This window comes from Equus quagga, chromosome 15 (assembly GCF_021613505.1).
Source record: "Equus quagga isolate Etosha38 chromosome 15, UCLA_HA_Equagga_1.0, whole genome shotgun sequence".
NCBI lineage: Eukaryota > Metazoa > Chordata > Mammalia > Perissodactyla > Equidae > Equus > Equus quagga.
The window spans coordinates 52994255-53012915 of NC_060281.1; the positions used below are offsets into that span (position 1 = coordinate 52994255).

Below are 18661 nucleotides of genomic sequence, written 5' to 3' on the forward strand. Positions count from 1 at the left end.
TCTCAGGTGGGTCTGATTGTTCCCTAACTGATACAGGTGACTCACCATGCCTTAACTGTTTGTATAAACAATGTAGTTTAGGTTGAATACCTGCTTTCCTTCTGGGAGTCTGGAATTTTGGGTAGTGCTAGGCAGAGGGTGTCTACACGACCAGCCCCCAATAAAAACCTGGGACACAAGTCACTAATGGGCTTCACTGGGCAGAAACATGGCACACATATTGCTGCATGTTCATTGCTGGTGAAGCATGGGCTCTGTGTGACCGTTCGTGGGAGGGAGAGAGCAGAAGGAAGCCTGCGCAGGGATTGTTCCAGACTCTGTCTCTGTCTTTTCCTCTAACGACTCCGCTGTGTCTCCTTACTACATTGCTGCAATGTTTCTAGCCATGCGTACAACTAAATGCTGAGTGTCATGAGTCCTCCTAGCAAATCTCTGAACGTGGGGGGAACTTGGGGACCCCTGACCCAATTTCTAACAATGTATTGTTTAGTTTTGATGTACTGGAGCATTTATAAAAATGGTAGGATACCACACATAGCTTTGTGCAACTCATTATTCACTCACTGTTATGTTTCTAAGATTAATCTATGGCGATCATTTCTATTACTGCAATATTCCTTTGGGTGACAAAACCACAATGGATCTGTCCATTCTCCTGCTGATTACACATGGGCTATTTTCAGTTTTTACTACCACAAATATTGTATATGTGAACATTTTGATATATGACTCCTGGGGCACAAATGCAAGAGTTTCTCTAGGGAATTGATTCTCAACCTTGAATGGAATCATCTGGGGATATTTAATAACACTGAGGCCAGGGTGCCACCCTCAGAAATTCTGATTTAATTGGTCTGAGGTATGACTTGGGCAAAATTTTTAAAAAATTTTCCTGGAAGTGAATTTGCTGGGTCACCAGGTAATTTGTATTCAACTCCAAAACTGGCTGTGTCCATGTATCCTCACCAGCATTGGCTAACATTTCCTATTCCACCACATCCCTGCCATCACTTTTATCAATCTAGCCAGCTTATTCACCACTTACTGTGAAATGCATATTCATGTTTATTTTTTTCATTTTTCTGCTGGATTAATTGTCTCTTAATATGTAAGATTCCATGTGCATTTAGAGTATCTATTACATATTATGCACTGGTCAGTACATAAAATATGATATTGCAGTTATATTTGTCCTTAGAATATATTGCACGAAGGTTTACTGTCTTCGAAAGTTACATAAATTCTTTTTTTTGGCCTAATTACTAAATGGATACATCACTGCCTCATGTCTCATGCTTCTGATTTATGGACCCTTTTTGCTAGCCAATCTGAACTTTTTTTGCATCAACACAAGTGTGCCCTCCTCTCACAAGTCTAGGTCAGTTACTATTTACTCATTTATTCACACATCCATTCATTGTTCTTGGAATTACCACTACCTAACCCTGTGACTGGTACTGAGTAGGTTCTCTGAATGAATAAATGAAAACGATTTTAAAAGTGTGGCGTAGGAGATAACACATACCTGAAGAATGGACCAATACAAGGAACAAGGAACTGCAATCCAAGAGCAGTCCGTCCCCCCGCCCCCGGCAGCACGTGCGTAAATAAATACTAGTACTACGAGGCAAACATGTGCCTTCCTCTTGCCCTTCCTAAGTCTGGGAACCAGATTTAACGAATCAAGACTTTGTAGAATGAATCGGAGCAAAACCAAAGCAAAATAAAGGGCAAACAACCAACTTCCTCTAAAGAACTGAAAAGGTAATCAAGGCTCCCGCCAAGTCCCAAATCTAACCGGCTCAGCGCTAGCTCAATGGATGACCAGGTGTTCCCGGAAGCCCCGCCCTCAAGGAGGCGGGGCGTGCGCGGACGGGGCGGGGCCTGTCCTCCTCGACCACGCCCCCTACGGGCGGGGTGTGAGCAGGCGGGCTGCGCAGGAGCTTACGCACCCTCGCCGTCTCCTAGGAGATGAAACACACAAGACGCCGGAGCTTCACCCGGGAGCGAAGGAGGTAAGCGGCCGGCCCGGGCAGGTAATTCCGAGCGGGCTGCGGGGCCGCCACCCTGTGTCCACCCCAGCCCGAGCCTTTCCTACGAGGCCAGCCCGGCATGTCCACTCGGCGCCCTGTCCTACCAGGGCCAACCTCCGCCGAGAGAAGGGGCCTGGACACTGGTAGGGGGAGGAACGGGAGGGAGGAGATCCGAGGAGGGGCGGAGTGGGCGAGCGGGGGTCGGTGCTGCTGTGGTCGGTGCTCTCCGATCGCTCCTCGAGCACTTTCCTGCGTCCTACACGGTGGGGTCGGTCCCCGGAGGGAGGGGCATCCATCAATCTGAGGAACTCCGCCCCCCCCCCCGCCCCTCTCTCCATAGGGTCCTGAATCCTCCAACTCCTCCTCTGCTTCTTGGGCTGGAGCGGAAATTACTTTTAGGGGTGAGGGGCGGGATCAGGTCTCGGGAAGGCAGCGGAACTGAGTTCAGAACTGCTACAAAATAAAAAAAGAGGGAGGAGAAAGAGAAATTGAGTCCAAATCCAGTCCTCGTTAGTGCACCCCAAATGACTCCCAGGTAAAAACGGAATTCCGGCACAGGGTGGCCCTGGGGGGCGGCCCCCCGTGTCCCCGCCGAGCCGGCCGCGGGGAGCCGGGGGATCACCCGCCCGCGGTGGCCGGACACGCAGGGACCTGGGGACGACCCCTTCGAGCAAACCCGCCCCGGGACATCGGCCCCGGCAGTCTTTTAAGAGCCCTTGATTGAGGAAAAGGATCAGAGCGTCCGTGTAACGAAAACTATTTCTTTACCTCATATAAGACTTTTAATTTGCGGACGGGGTTGGAGGGTCGGGAAGCAACAAAACCAGTTTTTAGTGGTTTGTAATCTCAGTTCTAAACAGAAAGAGATGTATGTAATTGTGTTTAGATAATCTTTTTGAGCATTTTTCTAATGATAACGGAACTCTCATAGAGTCAAAGTTATCCGACTCATTTTAATCAGAAAACAACCCACTGAGTCAAAATAGTGGTGGAGGCAAAAGTTACTTTCCAGCCTCTGGTCTTCCTTTACCTCCCCCATCCTCTCGTTCGCCGCAGCGTGACGAGAAGGGAGAAAGTTCTCCTAAAGGCGGCTGCCTCCTGCCTCCAGGCTGCCAAAGCTGGCCTTGGTCAAGGAAGTTTGATCTCTTCGTTGGCGAGATTTTTTTGTTTAGTTTGGTTTTAAAATACCTAATTTGTGAATAAAGCGTAAAGCACTATGCCTTTATTTTTTTGCACAGAATCTTTGTTTTCCTATTGCAAAAGCTCGCCTTTTAATTTCTGTAAACATATTGGTTATTTTGAAATCTTTTTTCTGTTTTGCTTTTTAATCAACTTAGTGATTTTTAAGACGTTAATTCCTCTTTTTTTTTTTAACAAACCTTAATGCCATCCTTGGAGTGATATCCTTACAGTAGGTTCTACAAAGATGAAGTAAAGACGTCCGGAGTCATCTGTCCCGTGATTGGCAGACACCAGTTTTACCCTCCATTTGCCCTCTCTGTTAATCTTCCTTAATCCTCTCTAAATCCCTTATTAGCCAGCAGAAGCTGTGGAGAATAAAGCTCAAGTTTACAGTAATTGTGCACTTAAGCAGTAATTGTGCACTTAGATAAAAGTAAGAAAACTAGAATAGGAGAGAAATTATAAAAGTATTTATTTAATATAGGTCCATAATTGAGCCTCTAAATAAATGTCTTTTTCTTTAAATCAGAGTGTAAGGTTTGTTTAATGCATAAGAAAGTCAGTAAATATTGTAGCTTGATTGCAGAAAATTCCAAGTTCCTAATCATTCTTTTAAATTAATTGAGAATCATAGTTATATTACATTTACTTGTGTTTTACCTTGTTGGGCATACACACACACACACATATGGAAATATTCATGTACATAAGAAATCATGTTAATACATCCCTATTTGCAGAATTGGCTTTCCATAGGTCAACAGAGAAGAATATATGTAACTTGGAGAGAAATATTGTGTGTGAGCTGAGGACCTACAGGCAGTCTATGTTTCTTAAGCTGCATACACTACTTTTTGACTAGTAATCAGTTTGGTCCTTGCTCTGCTGCACTGGTAGAAGCAGTTGCTCATGTGCTATCAGTGAGTAAGTATGTGGGAACAATGATTAAACAAACCCTTTACCTTTCTATCTGCGCCTCTTTCCGTTAGGCTGTTGTCCTTGTATTTTCACGGGGATGTGGGAACAGCCGAAATGGTCAGCTTCTCACCCTGGAGAGCTATTTATTTTGTAATTAATATGACTCGAAAGAGGCTTTTCCCAAGTTTTTGTTTGGGAGCATAGTATGTAAACTTGTTTTATTGAAGCTTAGGTAGGGCTTACATTGGACAGATTCTCTCAGAGCCACAAATCTGACTTTTTAAAATCTATGTCGTATCCCTAATCTTTACCACTCCATCTCTCAAACGAAAGAAGCTGGGAAATGGCCCTGTCCCTTATTTATTCTTCCTTGAATATAAGTACACCCTATGTGATAGTCATTGTCACTTGAAACAAACTTTGTGTTTCCAGCGTTTATTTGGAAGTTGGTTGATTAGGCTTGGAATGAAATTTATACAATAGCCACTCCAAAAATGGTTGGGCTTCCAGGCCAGATGCAGAGAGTCATCAATGACCAAACAATCTTTTGCACTTGTAGTACTGGTGATAGTGATGGTTGACAGTCTGAAGAGTGGAAGAGAAAGAGGTGATTAATTCTTCTTTTGCAGGCTAAGTCACTGCAACGTAAAAGTTTGACTATTGTTTCTGACACCCTCTGACCTCTGAACTTCTGTTCCCTCCTGGACAGCTCCTTCTTTTGTTCCCTTCTCAAGCAATATGTCCTTTTCCAGACTTGCCTACCTTACTTTCTACCTCTCAGGCTCTCAATGCTTGTCCTCAGTTAAGTATTAACATGAAAATGATTTGTTGCATATGCAACAAACTTGCAAAGAAAAGATGATGCTATTATCCTATTAAATTTCTTAAATAATTTTCAGGATGGGGTAAAAAATCATAATAATTTTCCTGAGGGGAGCTCCAGGGAAACTCCCTTCTCCCTTGCTGACGCTCTCTTTCCCTTCACTGTTTCTGGCCTGTTATTGTCACACTGCCCTTCCAGGTATAGGATGAGCCAGATGTTGCCCTGGGGTTTAGTCAGACTAGGGAGCACCATGTGCATATTACAGTTTGTCAGTAGCATCCTAGCATCCTGGTGTTTTAAGGTGAAGAGTTGAGTTGGGAGACAGCTTTCATTGTGAGATAGATTCTGCTTGGTTTGGGAGCAAAGAAGGGTGGTTCCTTTAACTATATCAGTGATTATAACAGCTAGTAAGAATGGGTTGTTTAGAAGTTGAGGACTACACTAGAAAAACCAAACAGCTTCAAGCTAATGCAAGTATTAGACTGACTCCATCATTGATTCTCTGATTGATCACTGATAGGTCATTTAATCCTTCTGTGTATTTATTTATTTATTTATTTATTGTTTTTTGCTGAGGAAGATTTGCTTTGTTGCCAGTCTTCCTCTTTTTGTATGTGATCCACCACCACAGCATGGCCACTGGCAGACTAGTGGTGTGGTTCCAGACCTGGACACTGAACCCAGGCTGCCAAAACCAAGTGTGCCAAACTTAAACAGTAGGCCACTGGGGCTGGCCCTGTGTTTTTATTTTACAATTTTACTGATATGATGAACATCATGGCCTTTTGGACAAATATATTCTCTATATTGTTACTTAACCAGAAAGAGTCTGTAAACCTACGGGGAGCACATTTCCTTAAAAGAGACAGGTCTCTGTCACCTTAAATAGGGTAGCTAGGAAGGAATTCAAAGAATTTAACATGTTAATAATAAATTGCAAATACCGATTTAATAAAATTCTAAATGATCAGAAGAAATATACCTCAGCCCATGGTTTGTTTAATCATTGCATATAGTACAAAACAAACAACCCAAAAGATCTTTCAAAATTACATTTCTTTATACAGATAAAGGAAAAATTAAGCAAAGCAAATACATGTTTTGATCAGGAACCATGCAGAGGGATCCCCTTCTCTACATTAATGCCTTAATATTTAGAATCCGTGTCTTTGTATAATATAAAGATCACTTACAAAAACAACTTCATTTAAGGCAAATGGGGAACCATTTGTTAAGACCATTTACTCAGACTTAAGCTGAGAAAAATGAAGGAAGCCCTAAATAGAACTGGAGTCCACTATCGTGATCTCTTTTTCAAGATATTGGCCACAGAGGGAGTTAGGACAGCCTAAATTATTTTACATGTGCCTTGAAGGGGTTATTATCTGTATAAAGTAAAATATAATGATAAATTAATACACACTCTCTGATACTGAAAAGCCCCACAGGGTTCTTCCAAAGTTTCCTGTGGACAAATCCATTCCTGTTGGAAACATCACAGTTTTACCATCCTTCTCTGCAGGTTTGTTTCTTTCTCCAGAAAGCCTGATTTTGGAAGTCTTAGGTACTTTGACAGCTACAACATATGCTTGTCGGTCCTAAATTTCTGCATGTAATAGGCAGGCATCCCACATATAAAGCAGAGGAAGATGGGCATGGATGTTAGCTCAGGGCCAGTCTTCCTCAGCAAAAAGAAGAGGATTGGCAGAGTTAGCTCGGGGCTGATCTTCCTCAAAGAAAACAAAACATAGAGAAGCAATTTTTATGATTGTATTTTATTTTGTGGAAATGAAACAGTGCTACAGTGAAAGAAAAATAATCTTTGAATGAATCACCAAATTATAAAAGGCATTTTAAAACAAAGTATTTATTTTAATAGTGCCATTTTATTACCATCTGCAACTAAGCATAAAGACTTGTGACAACGATAGAGATCTTTAACAGCAAAGTGAGAATGGTAAATAGGTATGAATTGAGAAATAGTTCTTTCAAATGTGGAACTAAGACAGAACACTGGGAGGAAAGTATTGAATGTTGTAATGAGGTAGACAATAAGGCTAGTGCTTTGTTTTTCTTTAATCTTAGTAATAAAATCAGAACCTTTTGAAACCTGTATTGTTCTAAGATATACAGATCCACAGTCCCTTATCTGTAGTTTCAAAATTCACAAAGCTCTGAAAGATGAAGTTTTTAAAATAAATTTGTGCAAACTCATTTGCAACAAAACGTGACCTGAATGGCATGAGGCCATTTGTAGTCTTCATTTTTTTTACTTAGTATATTGTTCCTACATTTTTGTGCAGGTACATTAAGATAGTGCTTGGGAGGTGTCACATAACATATAGTATATGCACTATATTACTTTTCAAAAATATGAAAATTCCTGGGCTCCAAACATATCTAGCCCAGGAGTTTCACTTAAGGGATCATGGGCCAAATTTAATATGATGCAAAAATTGACTCAAAGAATGGATATAATATAGATGTCTGATTTTCCAAGGTCTGATTTAGAATAATATAAATTATATTCAATAAAAAGGGAATCAAACAGAGCCAGCCCTGATGGCCTAGTGGTTAAATTTCAGCGTGCTCTGCTTTGGTGGCCCAGGTTTGGTACCTGGGCACGGAGCCACACCACTTGTCTGTCAGTAGCCATGATGTGGTGGCAGCTCATATAGAAGAACCAGAAGAACTTACAACCATACACAACTATGTTTTTGGGGGGAAGAAAGAAGAAAAAAGGAGGAAGATTGACAACAGATGTTAGCTTAGGGTGACTCTTCCCCTGCAAAAAAAAAAAAAAAAGGAATCATACAAATCATTAAGCCAATATTTATTGAATATTCATGGAGTGAATAGCACAGTAGTATGTAAATGAAGCATTTACCAGATGAGTATTATCAGTCTATTATATGTGAACTTCATTCCATATAGCACAAATGATTTACTGACAAATTTTTAACACATCGGTACTTATATTTAATATAATTTTTCCCTGTGCTGTAGGTTACTAGTAAATTTTTTGAAGAGATTCTTTAATGAGGATTCCTTTTATTCTTGTTTCGTTTTTTTTATAGGGTGTTCATAAGAATGGAGGCACTGTTTCCTTGCCAGATTGCTTATTGCTGTATCTCATGAGCCTACGTAATCTTGGGGAAGAGCCTGTGATTAATGATGACAAACCTGTCACCAGTATAGCAACAACTGTCTGACGGCAAAAACAAATACCAATAAAGAAGCATTTAAACTTATATTCATCAAAGAAGTCATTTCAGCCAACAACTTCAGCTGCATTTTTTTTCCAAGATGAACCGATACACAACCATGAGACAGTTGGGGGACGGCACCTATGGGAGTGTGCTGATGGGCAAGAGTAACGAATCTGGGGAGCTGGTGGCCATCAAAAGGTACCGTGGGCAACCCTGCGACGCTGACCTTTGACACTCTGACCTTTCTTTTCCTTTGCTTGCTTGAGAATATATACAAGCACAGAGAGAGGTCTGGTTCAGACCTCATGCTTACATTCCTCCTGTAATGAGGAATGTCATTCTGGAAAAACATTGCCAAAAAAGAATTCTGCTGATCCCCACTTATATTACTTTAATTTTTTGATTTGTCTAGTTACATTGAGAAATCAAAAAATATACCTGCTTTCCTTTTTATGCATAATACATGTGAACTGAAACTCAAGGTAACGTTTGGAATATCTTTAGAATTTAAAGTTGAGTGCATAGTGGAGCTTATTATTTCTTTAAAACAATAGGCCTCAAAATCAGATGGTATTCATAATATCAAGTTGAGCTCTGAATGGCCTATGGTATTTTCCTAACCTTACCAATTAAATAGAATTAATTATTATTGATTTAATTATTTCTTTTTAATCTATTATATGTCAAAGATTACCCCAAAGCTTAGTGATTTAGAATAAGAACAAACATCTATTAATTCACACAGTTTCTCTGGCTGGGGAATCTGGCAGCAGCTCAGCTGGGTGGTCCTGGCTCCAGGTCTCTCAGGAGGTGGCAGTCAGCTATCAGCCAAGTTCGTGGTCGTCTGAAGCCTGGGCTGGGGCTGGAGGGTCCACTTCTAAGGTGCCTCTGTGTGGTCTGCTAGGGCTGCTATAATGAACTGTTGCAGACTGAGGGCCTTAACCAACAGATTGACTTCCTCACAGTTCTGGAGGCTGGAGTCTGAGATCAAGCTGAGGGTAGGGTTGGTTTCTTCAGAGGCCTCTCCCCTGGGCTTGTACATGACTGTCCTCTGTGTTTTCACATGATCTTCACTGTGTGTGTCTGTGTCCTAATCCCCTCTTCTTATGAGGACACCAGTAAGACCGGATTAGGACTCACCCTAAAAACCTCATTTAACCTTAATTACCTCATTAAGGTCTATGTCCAAATACAGTCACACTCTGAGGTCCTAGGGGTTGGGACTTCAATGCATGGACTTGGGGGGAGGAGAGGGGACACGATTTGGTCTGTAACAGGCTGCTATAACAGTCGGTCGCTTAAACAACTGAGACTTACTGAGTTTCAGTTCCGGAGGCGAGAAGGAATCAGTGTGTGAGCAGGGTTGGCTCCTCCCGAGGCTGAGGAAAGGCTCTGTGCTAGGCCTCGCTCCTTGGCTCGTAGACGGCATTCTCTCCCTATGTTTCTTCCACATTGTCTTCCCTCTCTGCGTGTCTCTGTGTCCAAATTTCCACGTTTTATAAGGACACCAGTCACATTGGATTAGGGCCATCCCATTGACTTCATTTTAACTTGATTACCTCTGTAAAGGCCCTATCTCCAAATAAGGTCACATCCTGAGGTACTGGGGGGTTAGGACTTCAACATATGAATTTTTTGGGGGGAGACACAATTCAGCCTGTAACACTCACTCACATGGTTGGCAAAAGGCCTCAGTTCCTCTTCACACGGGCCTCTGCAGAGAGCTGCTTGCGTGTCCTCGTGACATGGCAGTTGGCTTCCGCCAGAATGAGTCTTGGAAACTGAGGACCACATCAACCAAGTGATGACAAACTAAAATGTAAATGCTTTGACAAATGTTTATCAAATGTTAAAAACTTTAAAATGTCATGATCTAAAACATTACACGTACAGGGAAATAATTTTATGAAATATTGTCAATAGCCCTTATTATCAAATAAATGTACAATGTACAATAACTGAAATAAAAAATTTACTGAATGGGCTTAATAACATTAAATACCTATTTATGACTGGAAAAAAACCCCAACTCTTAACAAATAGGAATAAAAAGAAACTTCCCTGACCTGATAAGACTTATGTAATTCGTCATCTTTGGTGAAATATTAGAACTGCCAGTAAAGTTGGTTTTAAGACCAGAGCGCCTGCCACATCCGCCACTGATCAGGATTGCAATGGAGATCCTCACTAACGCAATGAGAGAAAGGAAAAGGAAGTGAGGTCTGAGTGTTAGCCAAAACGAGATTAAATCATCCTTATTTATAGATTAAATGATTGTATGAATTCACATAAATAAATACTTAATTATATAAATTTATATATAAAAATAATTTTAAAGGACTGGAAAGGCACACAGACAATTCGTGAGAGCTGTGGCTTCTGGGGACGGGGGAAGAAAATGAGAATAAGTTGGGTCTGGTGGTATTACAGAAGCTTATTACCACTGTTCTGTTTTATATAACAAAACATTCATTTTTTCTTATAGGTGGCAAAATCATGTGTTTGTTTTATTCTTCAGTTTCATGAAATGGGGGATGGGGCCTCACCTGCGGAGACCTAGGTAAAGCCTTGAGAGAACTGGGGCGTCAAACACTGTAAGCAGTTAAGTGGCTCGAGGGCTGAGAAAAGGCCTTAAGTGTATGAGTTAGGCATGCTTTGCTGTATGAAATCAAAAACCTATCCCAAGTAACTTAAATCAGGCTCTCTCTTCCTCACATAATAAAAAGTCTTGAGGTAGGCGGCCCAAGGCTAGCACTTTGTCTCAATGCTGTTATCACAGACCCAGTTTCTTCTGTCTTCAAAAAATAGCTGCTGCAGCTTCAGGCCTTGAGTATGAGTTCTGAGCAAGAGGAAATGGGGAAGAGCGGAGGCAGTCAGTTACTGCACTTTTTTTAAATTAGGGAAGCAAAAGCTTTCCCACACCCCTATCCAGAAGACTTCTAGTTACTTCTCATTGGCCCTAAGTGTGTCACATGGCACATTTAGCTATAAGGGAGGGTGGGAAACTGAGTAATTAGCTGGGCATTTTGTATCCCTCTGTAAAAGCTGAGCTATGTTAGTAAAGAGGAAGAAAAGAGAGGTTTTTGGATAGTCAACTCACAGTGTCTGTCACATTTAGTATCCACTATGTGCCAGAAAGTTTTCCTAACTTAAATATGGAAAGAGCAAAAATGAAAGAGAAGAAGAGTCACATGAAAGGCTTGAGGAAAATTTAAATATTCACATCCTACTACACTTGGTGCTCAGGACAAAATGGGAATGAGATAGATGAGTTACAATGTAGAGAGGAAGACCTACAAATGAAACAAGTTGCAACATGAAATATATAAGTCCTACGATGGGGGAATATCGGGTCCTATGGGACCAGAGAGAAGTGATGCTGGGGAAGTATCTTCCCACAGAAGGTTTCCCATAGAAAATGAGATCTCAACCACGAGAAAAAATTACCAAGAAAAAGAGGAGGGGGAAGAATGCTCCAAGCAGTAAGCATAATACGTACGAAGGCCTGCAGGAGAGTGAGTGTGAAGGCTTGACTGGGGCTGAGGAACTGAAAGAAATGTGGGTGGCTGGAGTGTAGAAGGTCGATGAAGGATTTTTAAGCAGGAGAGTTGAGGTGATCAAATATTGTTTTAGAACAGTCCCTTTAGGGGAGACTTGATCAAAGAGGTCAAGACTGGACACAAGGGGACCAGTCAGGAGATAGGTGCAGTCATCTTGGTTATAGGTGGTGGTGGCCTGACCTGGGAAAATAGCATTGGGTGGGGACATAAGTGGAAGCATTCAAGGGACATTTAGGAGACAGGCTCTGTAGGAACTCGTGACTGGGCATGGAGGGAAGGCATAAAGAATGGAGAAGAGTCCAGGCTAACTCTTGGGGTTCTGGCCTAAATGAGTAGTGGTGGTGCCATTCGCCATGACCGGGAGGGGGAAATCACAGGCTTAGGGGTAAAGCTGAGGTCAGTTTTAGACATAATGACTTTAAGATGCCAACGGGCAATTGAATATTTGGATTTAAAGCTCAAAATGGAGGTCTGAGCTGACGATTTGGGAATTGATAGCCTACAGATGGTAACTGAAGGTATACAGAGGGAGAAGAAAAGAGGTCTTCACATAGATCACTGAGGAACCTCAGCATATGAAGGATGGGCCCTGGAATAGGGTCTCACAGAGAAGACTGAGAAAGAGTCAGCAGAGAAGCAGGGAGAAAACCAGGAGAGGGTAGAAAATATATGGACCCACAAAAAAGATCTAAATAAGAAGTGCTCAACTGGAAGATGAGTAATAACTAATGAGTGAAAAGCATCTGGGTTAGTTGGGAATGCTTCTTGCTGCAAGTAACAAATCCATAAATTAATATCAAGTCACAGAACCAATGGCTTAAGTAAGTAGTTTATTTTTCTTACGAATCAAGAAATCTGGAGTTTGATGATTCCAGGGCTCTTTGAAGGGCTCAGCTGTGCACTGAATCCAGGCCTCTTCTATCTTCTTCTTCATACTGAGCTGATAGCATCAGTTTGTCTTCACTTAATGGCCACATTATGACTACTTTACTTCTAGGCGTTACATCTGTGTTCAAGGTGGGAAGAAAGGAGAATAATACCAGCAAACCCTTCTCTCAAATTTTAGCAGGAAGTAAAATTTATTTCCCAGAAGCCCCCAAGTGACTTCCTCTTACATCTTAATGGCTAGAACTGGATCACATAGTCCCCCTTATGTCCAAGAGAGGCTGTGAAGTGAGTATCTACTCTTCCAGTCTCTATACCAGGAGGCAAAAGGTAGGAGGCTAGGAACGGCCTTCTGGTATCCAAATAATATTTCTGCCATGGTGTTCCTTGGATTTAGGGAATATGACATAGTTAGTGACTGTGGTGAGAGTTGTTCCAGTGGATAGAGGAGAAGATAAGCCAGATTGCAGTAGGGCAAAGAGTAGTAAGAAGTAGGGTAGTAGAGGCCTTGAGCTTTGAATAGTCATGGAGCATGTGTTACTCAGTTGCTAAGAAAGTCGTAGAAGGATTGCCAAGTATCAGTAAGAGTGCACCTGAGAGGGGCTTGCCCCGTGGCCGAGTGGTTAAGTTCGCGCGCTCCGCTGCTGGTGGCCCAGTGTTTCGTTAGTTCGAATCCTGGGCGCGGACATGGCACTGCTCGTCAAACCACGCTGAGGCAGCGTCCCACATGCCACAACTAGAAGAACCCACAACGAAGAATACACAACTATGTACCGGGGGGCTTTGGGGAGAAAAAGGAAAAAATAAAAAAAATCTTTAAAAAAAAAAAAAAGAGTGCACCTGAGATTACGTGAGACGAATACTAAAATGGAGCTACTGGGGGCATTTACATGACTTTTTTTTCTACCTTCACCAATCTGTACAGAGAGCAGAGACTGGAGGATGGCAAGGCAGGAGTGATGGGATGTTGGGAGAGGGAGACATTCAGAATATGTGTGTGCTCTTGAGGGGATAGTGGTGGAAGGGCTGATCGTGGGATCCAAGGTGGATGAGGAGGCGAGTAAAGCCAAGCATTGAACAAGTGGATGTATACGGCAATTCCAATGACAATGGCGGTAAAAGGATAGGAGGTTATGGGCAGAGTCTGCAGTTTTAAAGGTTGAGACAGAGAGTAGAACCATTCCTCATGATACCAAGGTGTTTCTGAGTGACTATGGTAGCATGGAGGTGAAAATCTTTGGAGTTAAGGAACTGTGAAGCCGGAATTTCAATATGAATGTTTACTCTGGCCATTACTCCTTAAGGTTCTTGTCAAGACAGAATCCTAGGATAGGTTTTTATCTTATGTCACCTACAAGAGTCATACAGAAGGCTATGCCATTTCTCTTAAGCCTGATGCAAAGAAATAAGCTTTACCTGAAAGTTACAGATATTAGACACATTATTCTCCCTTCTCAAATTATCCCTATTTGTTACCCAAACAACTCAGAGTCCATAATATCTTGTCAGAACCATCGTCTTGTGCTTTGTGGTATAAAATTTTGGGCACTGCAAATTTAGGCCACAAATATTCTAGGTGTAACACTTTAAATCCATGCATGTTGGATTAAAAATTAAAAATAAATTCCACGTCAAATGCATTTTGTGTAGCACATGAAGAGCTGCCTATCTGTAATCTTCAAAGTGAGTAATGAACATGTCGCCTTGAAGGGAAATTGATTTCGTTCTGAAAGCCTTTTAAGCAGAAGAACCGGGGGTCAGGTGTTGGGGAGTGACTATTAGAACTAGATGCTCAGCTAAAAATGATGTTAAGGAGTGAAGTGGAGGAGAGGCTGGGCACCAGCACAGTATGGAGACGGCTGTGAAAAATGAGGGTGTGGCATGGCGCCTGGCAGATGATAGCCAGGGTGGTATAATCTGAGAATGTGAACAAGTGGAAGAAAGTTTGTACTTAACTCAGTAAGCCGTGGGGAAGGCTTTTGAGCAGTCTAGAAATGCAGTGAAAACTGGCTAGGATGAGTAATTAGAAATTAGGAGAACACTGTAAAGAACAAGATGAAAGGTACTTTTTTGAAAATTTCCTTTGGGAAATTTTAATTTAGATCAGTGTTAAGAAACTTTGTGTTATCTGGTGCCATTTTATAAAAGCTATAACAGTTCATTCTAGGGGATGGTAGTCAGATCCCCTTACCTCATTAAGTTAAATGTTTGTTAAGCTCTCTGCCCTTTAAGGACTTGCAAGGCACTTCCACTTCTGAGGGTCTCCTGTTTGCAGGACAGCTCCTCATGGGCCCATCTGTGGGGATAGAAATTCACCCAGTCATTTAGTAAATAGTTATTGAGCACTTGCAATGTGCCAGAAACTGACCTAGGCACGTAGGGGTGTCCTCCAGGAGCTTACACTTGAGGAGAAGGGAGGAGTAAACGTAATAAATCAGTATACTCTGCGGTGTGTTAGAAGGTACTGAGTGCTGTGGAGAAAGAGCAGAGCAGGAAAGGTGACCTAGTAATGGTAGTGTCATTTTCTTTTTTCTTTTTTTTGATTCTTCTCCCCAAAGCTCCCAGTACATAGTTGTAGATTCTAGTTGTGAGTGCCTCTGGTTGTGCTGTCATTTTCTTAAGATGGCCAGCAGGAATAGCCATGACAATGTCATGGCTCAGGGCATTAAAGAAATAAGAATCAGCCTGAAATGGGCTTTCATTTCCATTAACCAACTGGGTCTTTCTAGCTGTTTCTGTCTGGCTGAAACTTCTTTTTTTCAGTCTTCACATGCTGGCACCTTCCATCTTTCAGGTTTAGCTGAAATACTGCCTTATCAAAAAGGGCTGGCAATGAAATTTTTAAAAAATTTATCTTATCTCATGGTCCTTATAACTAATCTGAACATCTGTTTGTGTTAACTGGTCTAAAGTCTATTTCCTGTTGGATGGGAGGCACAATGGTAAGCATCTCTGATTCGTTCATTGCCCTGGCACGTAGTAGGTGTTGGATGAAGGAATAAATGAAAGAGAAGATGGCAGGGAATCTAAAAGGAATTGCCTTTGCTTACCTATTCTAACAAATTGGTTTAATTTCTTAAAATTAAATTAATTTCTTTAAATTGGTCTAAGATATTAGGATAATTGTTTTGTAAGGAAACTTCTGTAATTGTTGCATATAGATACATGCATTGCCTTAGGACTGTATTGATAAATAGTAATTGCTGGAAAGAAAGTACCATATTAATATATGTGGTACAGCTGGTACAGATTTTCAAGTAGAAGTTTTAATTTGTACTAAATTATGAAGAGGAACTTGAATATATTATATAGCTTCTAAAAATTGGATTTAAAAAAAATTCTGTCATTACTTTTTAGGAATCATGGCAGATTATATGTACCACTTTGGATGGGTTTGATCATTGTATTAAACTACTTTTCTTTTATAGCCATATTTAAATTGACTTTTCTTTTAAATTGATCATTGTGCTAGATTTACCTTTTTCATTTTAGTGAGGCATTTATAAATCGATAGCACTGAAAAGTGTCTTTTGGTAAATCAGTAAGCCCTCAATTTCTTCAAGCTCCCTCATAAATTTCTAGTACCTGAATGAGTATCAGTGAAATTCAGATTCACTGAGGATATTGTAGAAATAGTAGCAGTGATGCCCTTCATGTCTTCCTGTAGCTGATCACAGATATTGGTAAAAGAAGAACATCTAGGATTTATTAAGTGCTGACCTACGCAGTTTACAATAAGCTCTTCTTACGCGGTAGTTTCTACTTACAGCTATGGAATTTGAGGCACAGAGAGGTCATTAGATAATTTGTCCGAGGTCATACAACCAGTGAGCCACTGAGCAAGAATTTGGATCCAGGCACTGCAGTTCCACAATCCACATTCTTTTTTTTTTTTTTAATTGAAGCATAGTTGACATACAATGTTGTATTAATTTCTGGTGTACAACATAGTGATTCGACATTTATATACATTATGAAGTGATCACTCTGATAAGACTAGTTACCATCTGTCACCATACAAAGTTATTGAAATATTACTGACCATATTCCTTATGCTGTACATTACATCCTGATGATTTATTATTTTATAACTGGAAGTTTGTACCTCTTTATCCCCTCACCTATTTCTCCCTTCCCTCCCAACCCTCTCCCCTCTGGCAACCACCAGTTTGTTCTCTGTATCCATTCTATTTCTGTTTCGTTTGTTCATTTGTTTTATTTTTTTTAGATTCCACATATAAGTGAAATTATACAGTATTCTTTCTCTGACTTATTTCACTTAGCATAATACCCTGTAGGTCCATCCACGTTGTCACAAATGTCAGGATTTCATTCTTTTTATGCCTGAGTAATATTCCATTGTATTTATACATATGCCATGTCTTCTTTATCCATTTATCCATTGATGGACACCTATGTTCCTTCCATATCTTGCCTGTTGTGCTATGATGAACGTAAGACTGCATATATATTTTCAAATTAGTGTTTTCATTTTCTTTGGGTAAATACCCAGAAGTGGAATTGCTGGATCATATGGTAGTTCTATTTTTAATTTTTTGAGGAAACTCCATACTGTTTTCCTTAGTGGTTGCACCAACTGACATTCCAACTAACAGTGCATGAGGTTCCCTTTTCTCCACATCCTCGCCAACACTTGTTATTTATTGTCTTTTTGATAATAGCCATTCTGGCAGGTGTGAGGTTTTGATATTCATTTCCCTGATGATTAGTGATGTTGAGCATCTTTTCATGTATCTGTTGGCCGTCTGTGTCTTCTTTGAAAAAATATCTATTCAGGTCTTCTGCCCATTTTTTAATCAGATTGGTTTTTTGGATGTTGAGTTATGAGTTTTTCATATATTTTGGATATTAACCCCTTATGGGATATATCATTTCCAAATATATTCTCCTCTTCAGTAGGCTGCCTTTTTGTTTTGTTGATGGTTTCCATCACTGTGCAAAACCTTTTTAGTTTGATGTAGTTCCATTTGTTTGTTTTTGCTTTTGTCGCCCTTGCCTGTGGAGATATCCAAAAAAATATTGCTAAGACCAATGTCAAAGAGTTTACTACTTCTGTTTTCTTCTAAGAGTTTTATGGTTTCAGATCTTACATTTAAATCTTTAATCCACTTTGAGTTTATTTTTGTATATAGTGTAAGAAAGTGGTCCAGTTTCATTCTCTGCATGTATCTGCCCAGTTTTCCCAACACCATTTATTGAAGAGAGTGTCTTTTCTCCATTGTATATTCTCCTTTGTCATAAAGTAATTGATCTTGTAAGTGTGGGTTTATTTCAGGGCTCTCTATTCAGTTCCATTAATCTATGTGTCTGTTTTTATGCCAACACCATACTGTTTTGATTACTACAGCTTTGTAAAATAGTTTGAAATCATGGAGCGTGATATCTCCAGCTTTGTTCTTCTTTCTCAAGATTGCTTTGGCCATTCAGTGTCTTTTGTGGTTCCATACAAATTTCAAAATTATTTGTCCTAGTTCTGTGGAAAATGCCATTGGTATTTTAATAGAGGTTGCATTGAATCTGTAGATTGCTTTGGGTAGTATGGACATTTTAACAATATTAATTCTTCAATCCATGAGCATGGTATATCTTTCCATTTATTTGTGTCATCTTCAATTTCTTTCACCAGTGTCTTATAATTTTGATTATACAGGTCTTTCACCTTCATGGTTAAGTTTGTCCCTAGGTATTTTATTCTGTTTGATGTAATTGTAAATGGGATTGTTTTCTTAATTTCTCTTTCTGATAGTTCCTTGTTACTGTATAGAAATGAAACTGATTTCTGTATATTTATTTTGTATCCTGCAACTTTACTGAATTCATTTATTGGTTCTAATAGTTTTTTGGTGGAATCTTTAGAGTTTTCTATATATAGTATCTTGTCATCTGCAAATAGTGACAGTTTTACTTCTTCCTTTCCAATTTGGATGGCTTTTACTTCTTTTTCTTCTCTGATTGCTGAAGCTATGACTTCCAACACTATGTTGAATAAATGTGGCAAGAGAGTGGGTATCCTTCTCTTGTTCCTGATCT

General features: G+C 40.4%; 1 protein-coding gene across 9 annotated transcripts in view; it reads left to right on the forward strand.

The window, feature by feature from the left end:
* The first annotated feature begins 1953 nt into the window (after window positions 1–1953).
* The window catches only part of MAK (male germ cell associated kinase), a 64896-nt gene continuing 48188 nt past the window's right edge, over window positions 1954–18661 (forward strand). For 3 of the 9 annotated variants that reach the window (XM_046641312.1, XM_046641316.1, XM_046641319.1), the window contains exons 1-3: window positions 1954–2015; window positions 8034–8363; window positions 10651–10725. In XM_046641312.1, the coding sequence (XP_046497268.1) occupies window positions 8263–8363; window positions 10651–10725 (176 nt within the window). In that variant the 5' untranslated portion in view covers window positions 1954–2015; window positions 8034–8262. Of the gene's footprint in view, window positions 2016–2059; window positions 2177–2571; window positions 2774–6413; window positions 6479–8033; window positions 8364–10650; window positions 10726–18661 lie in introns of those variants that run through there. The other 6 variants (XM_046641317.1, XM_046641318.1, XM_046641320.1 and 3 more) reach the window with 4 other exon arrangements.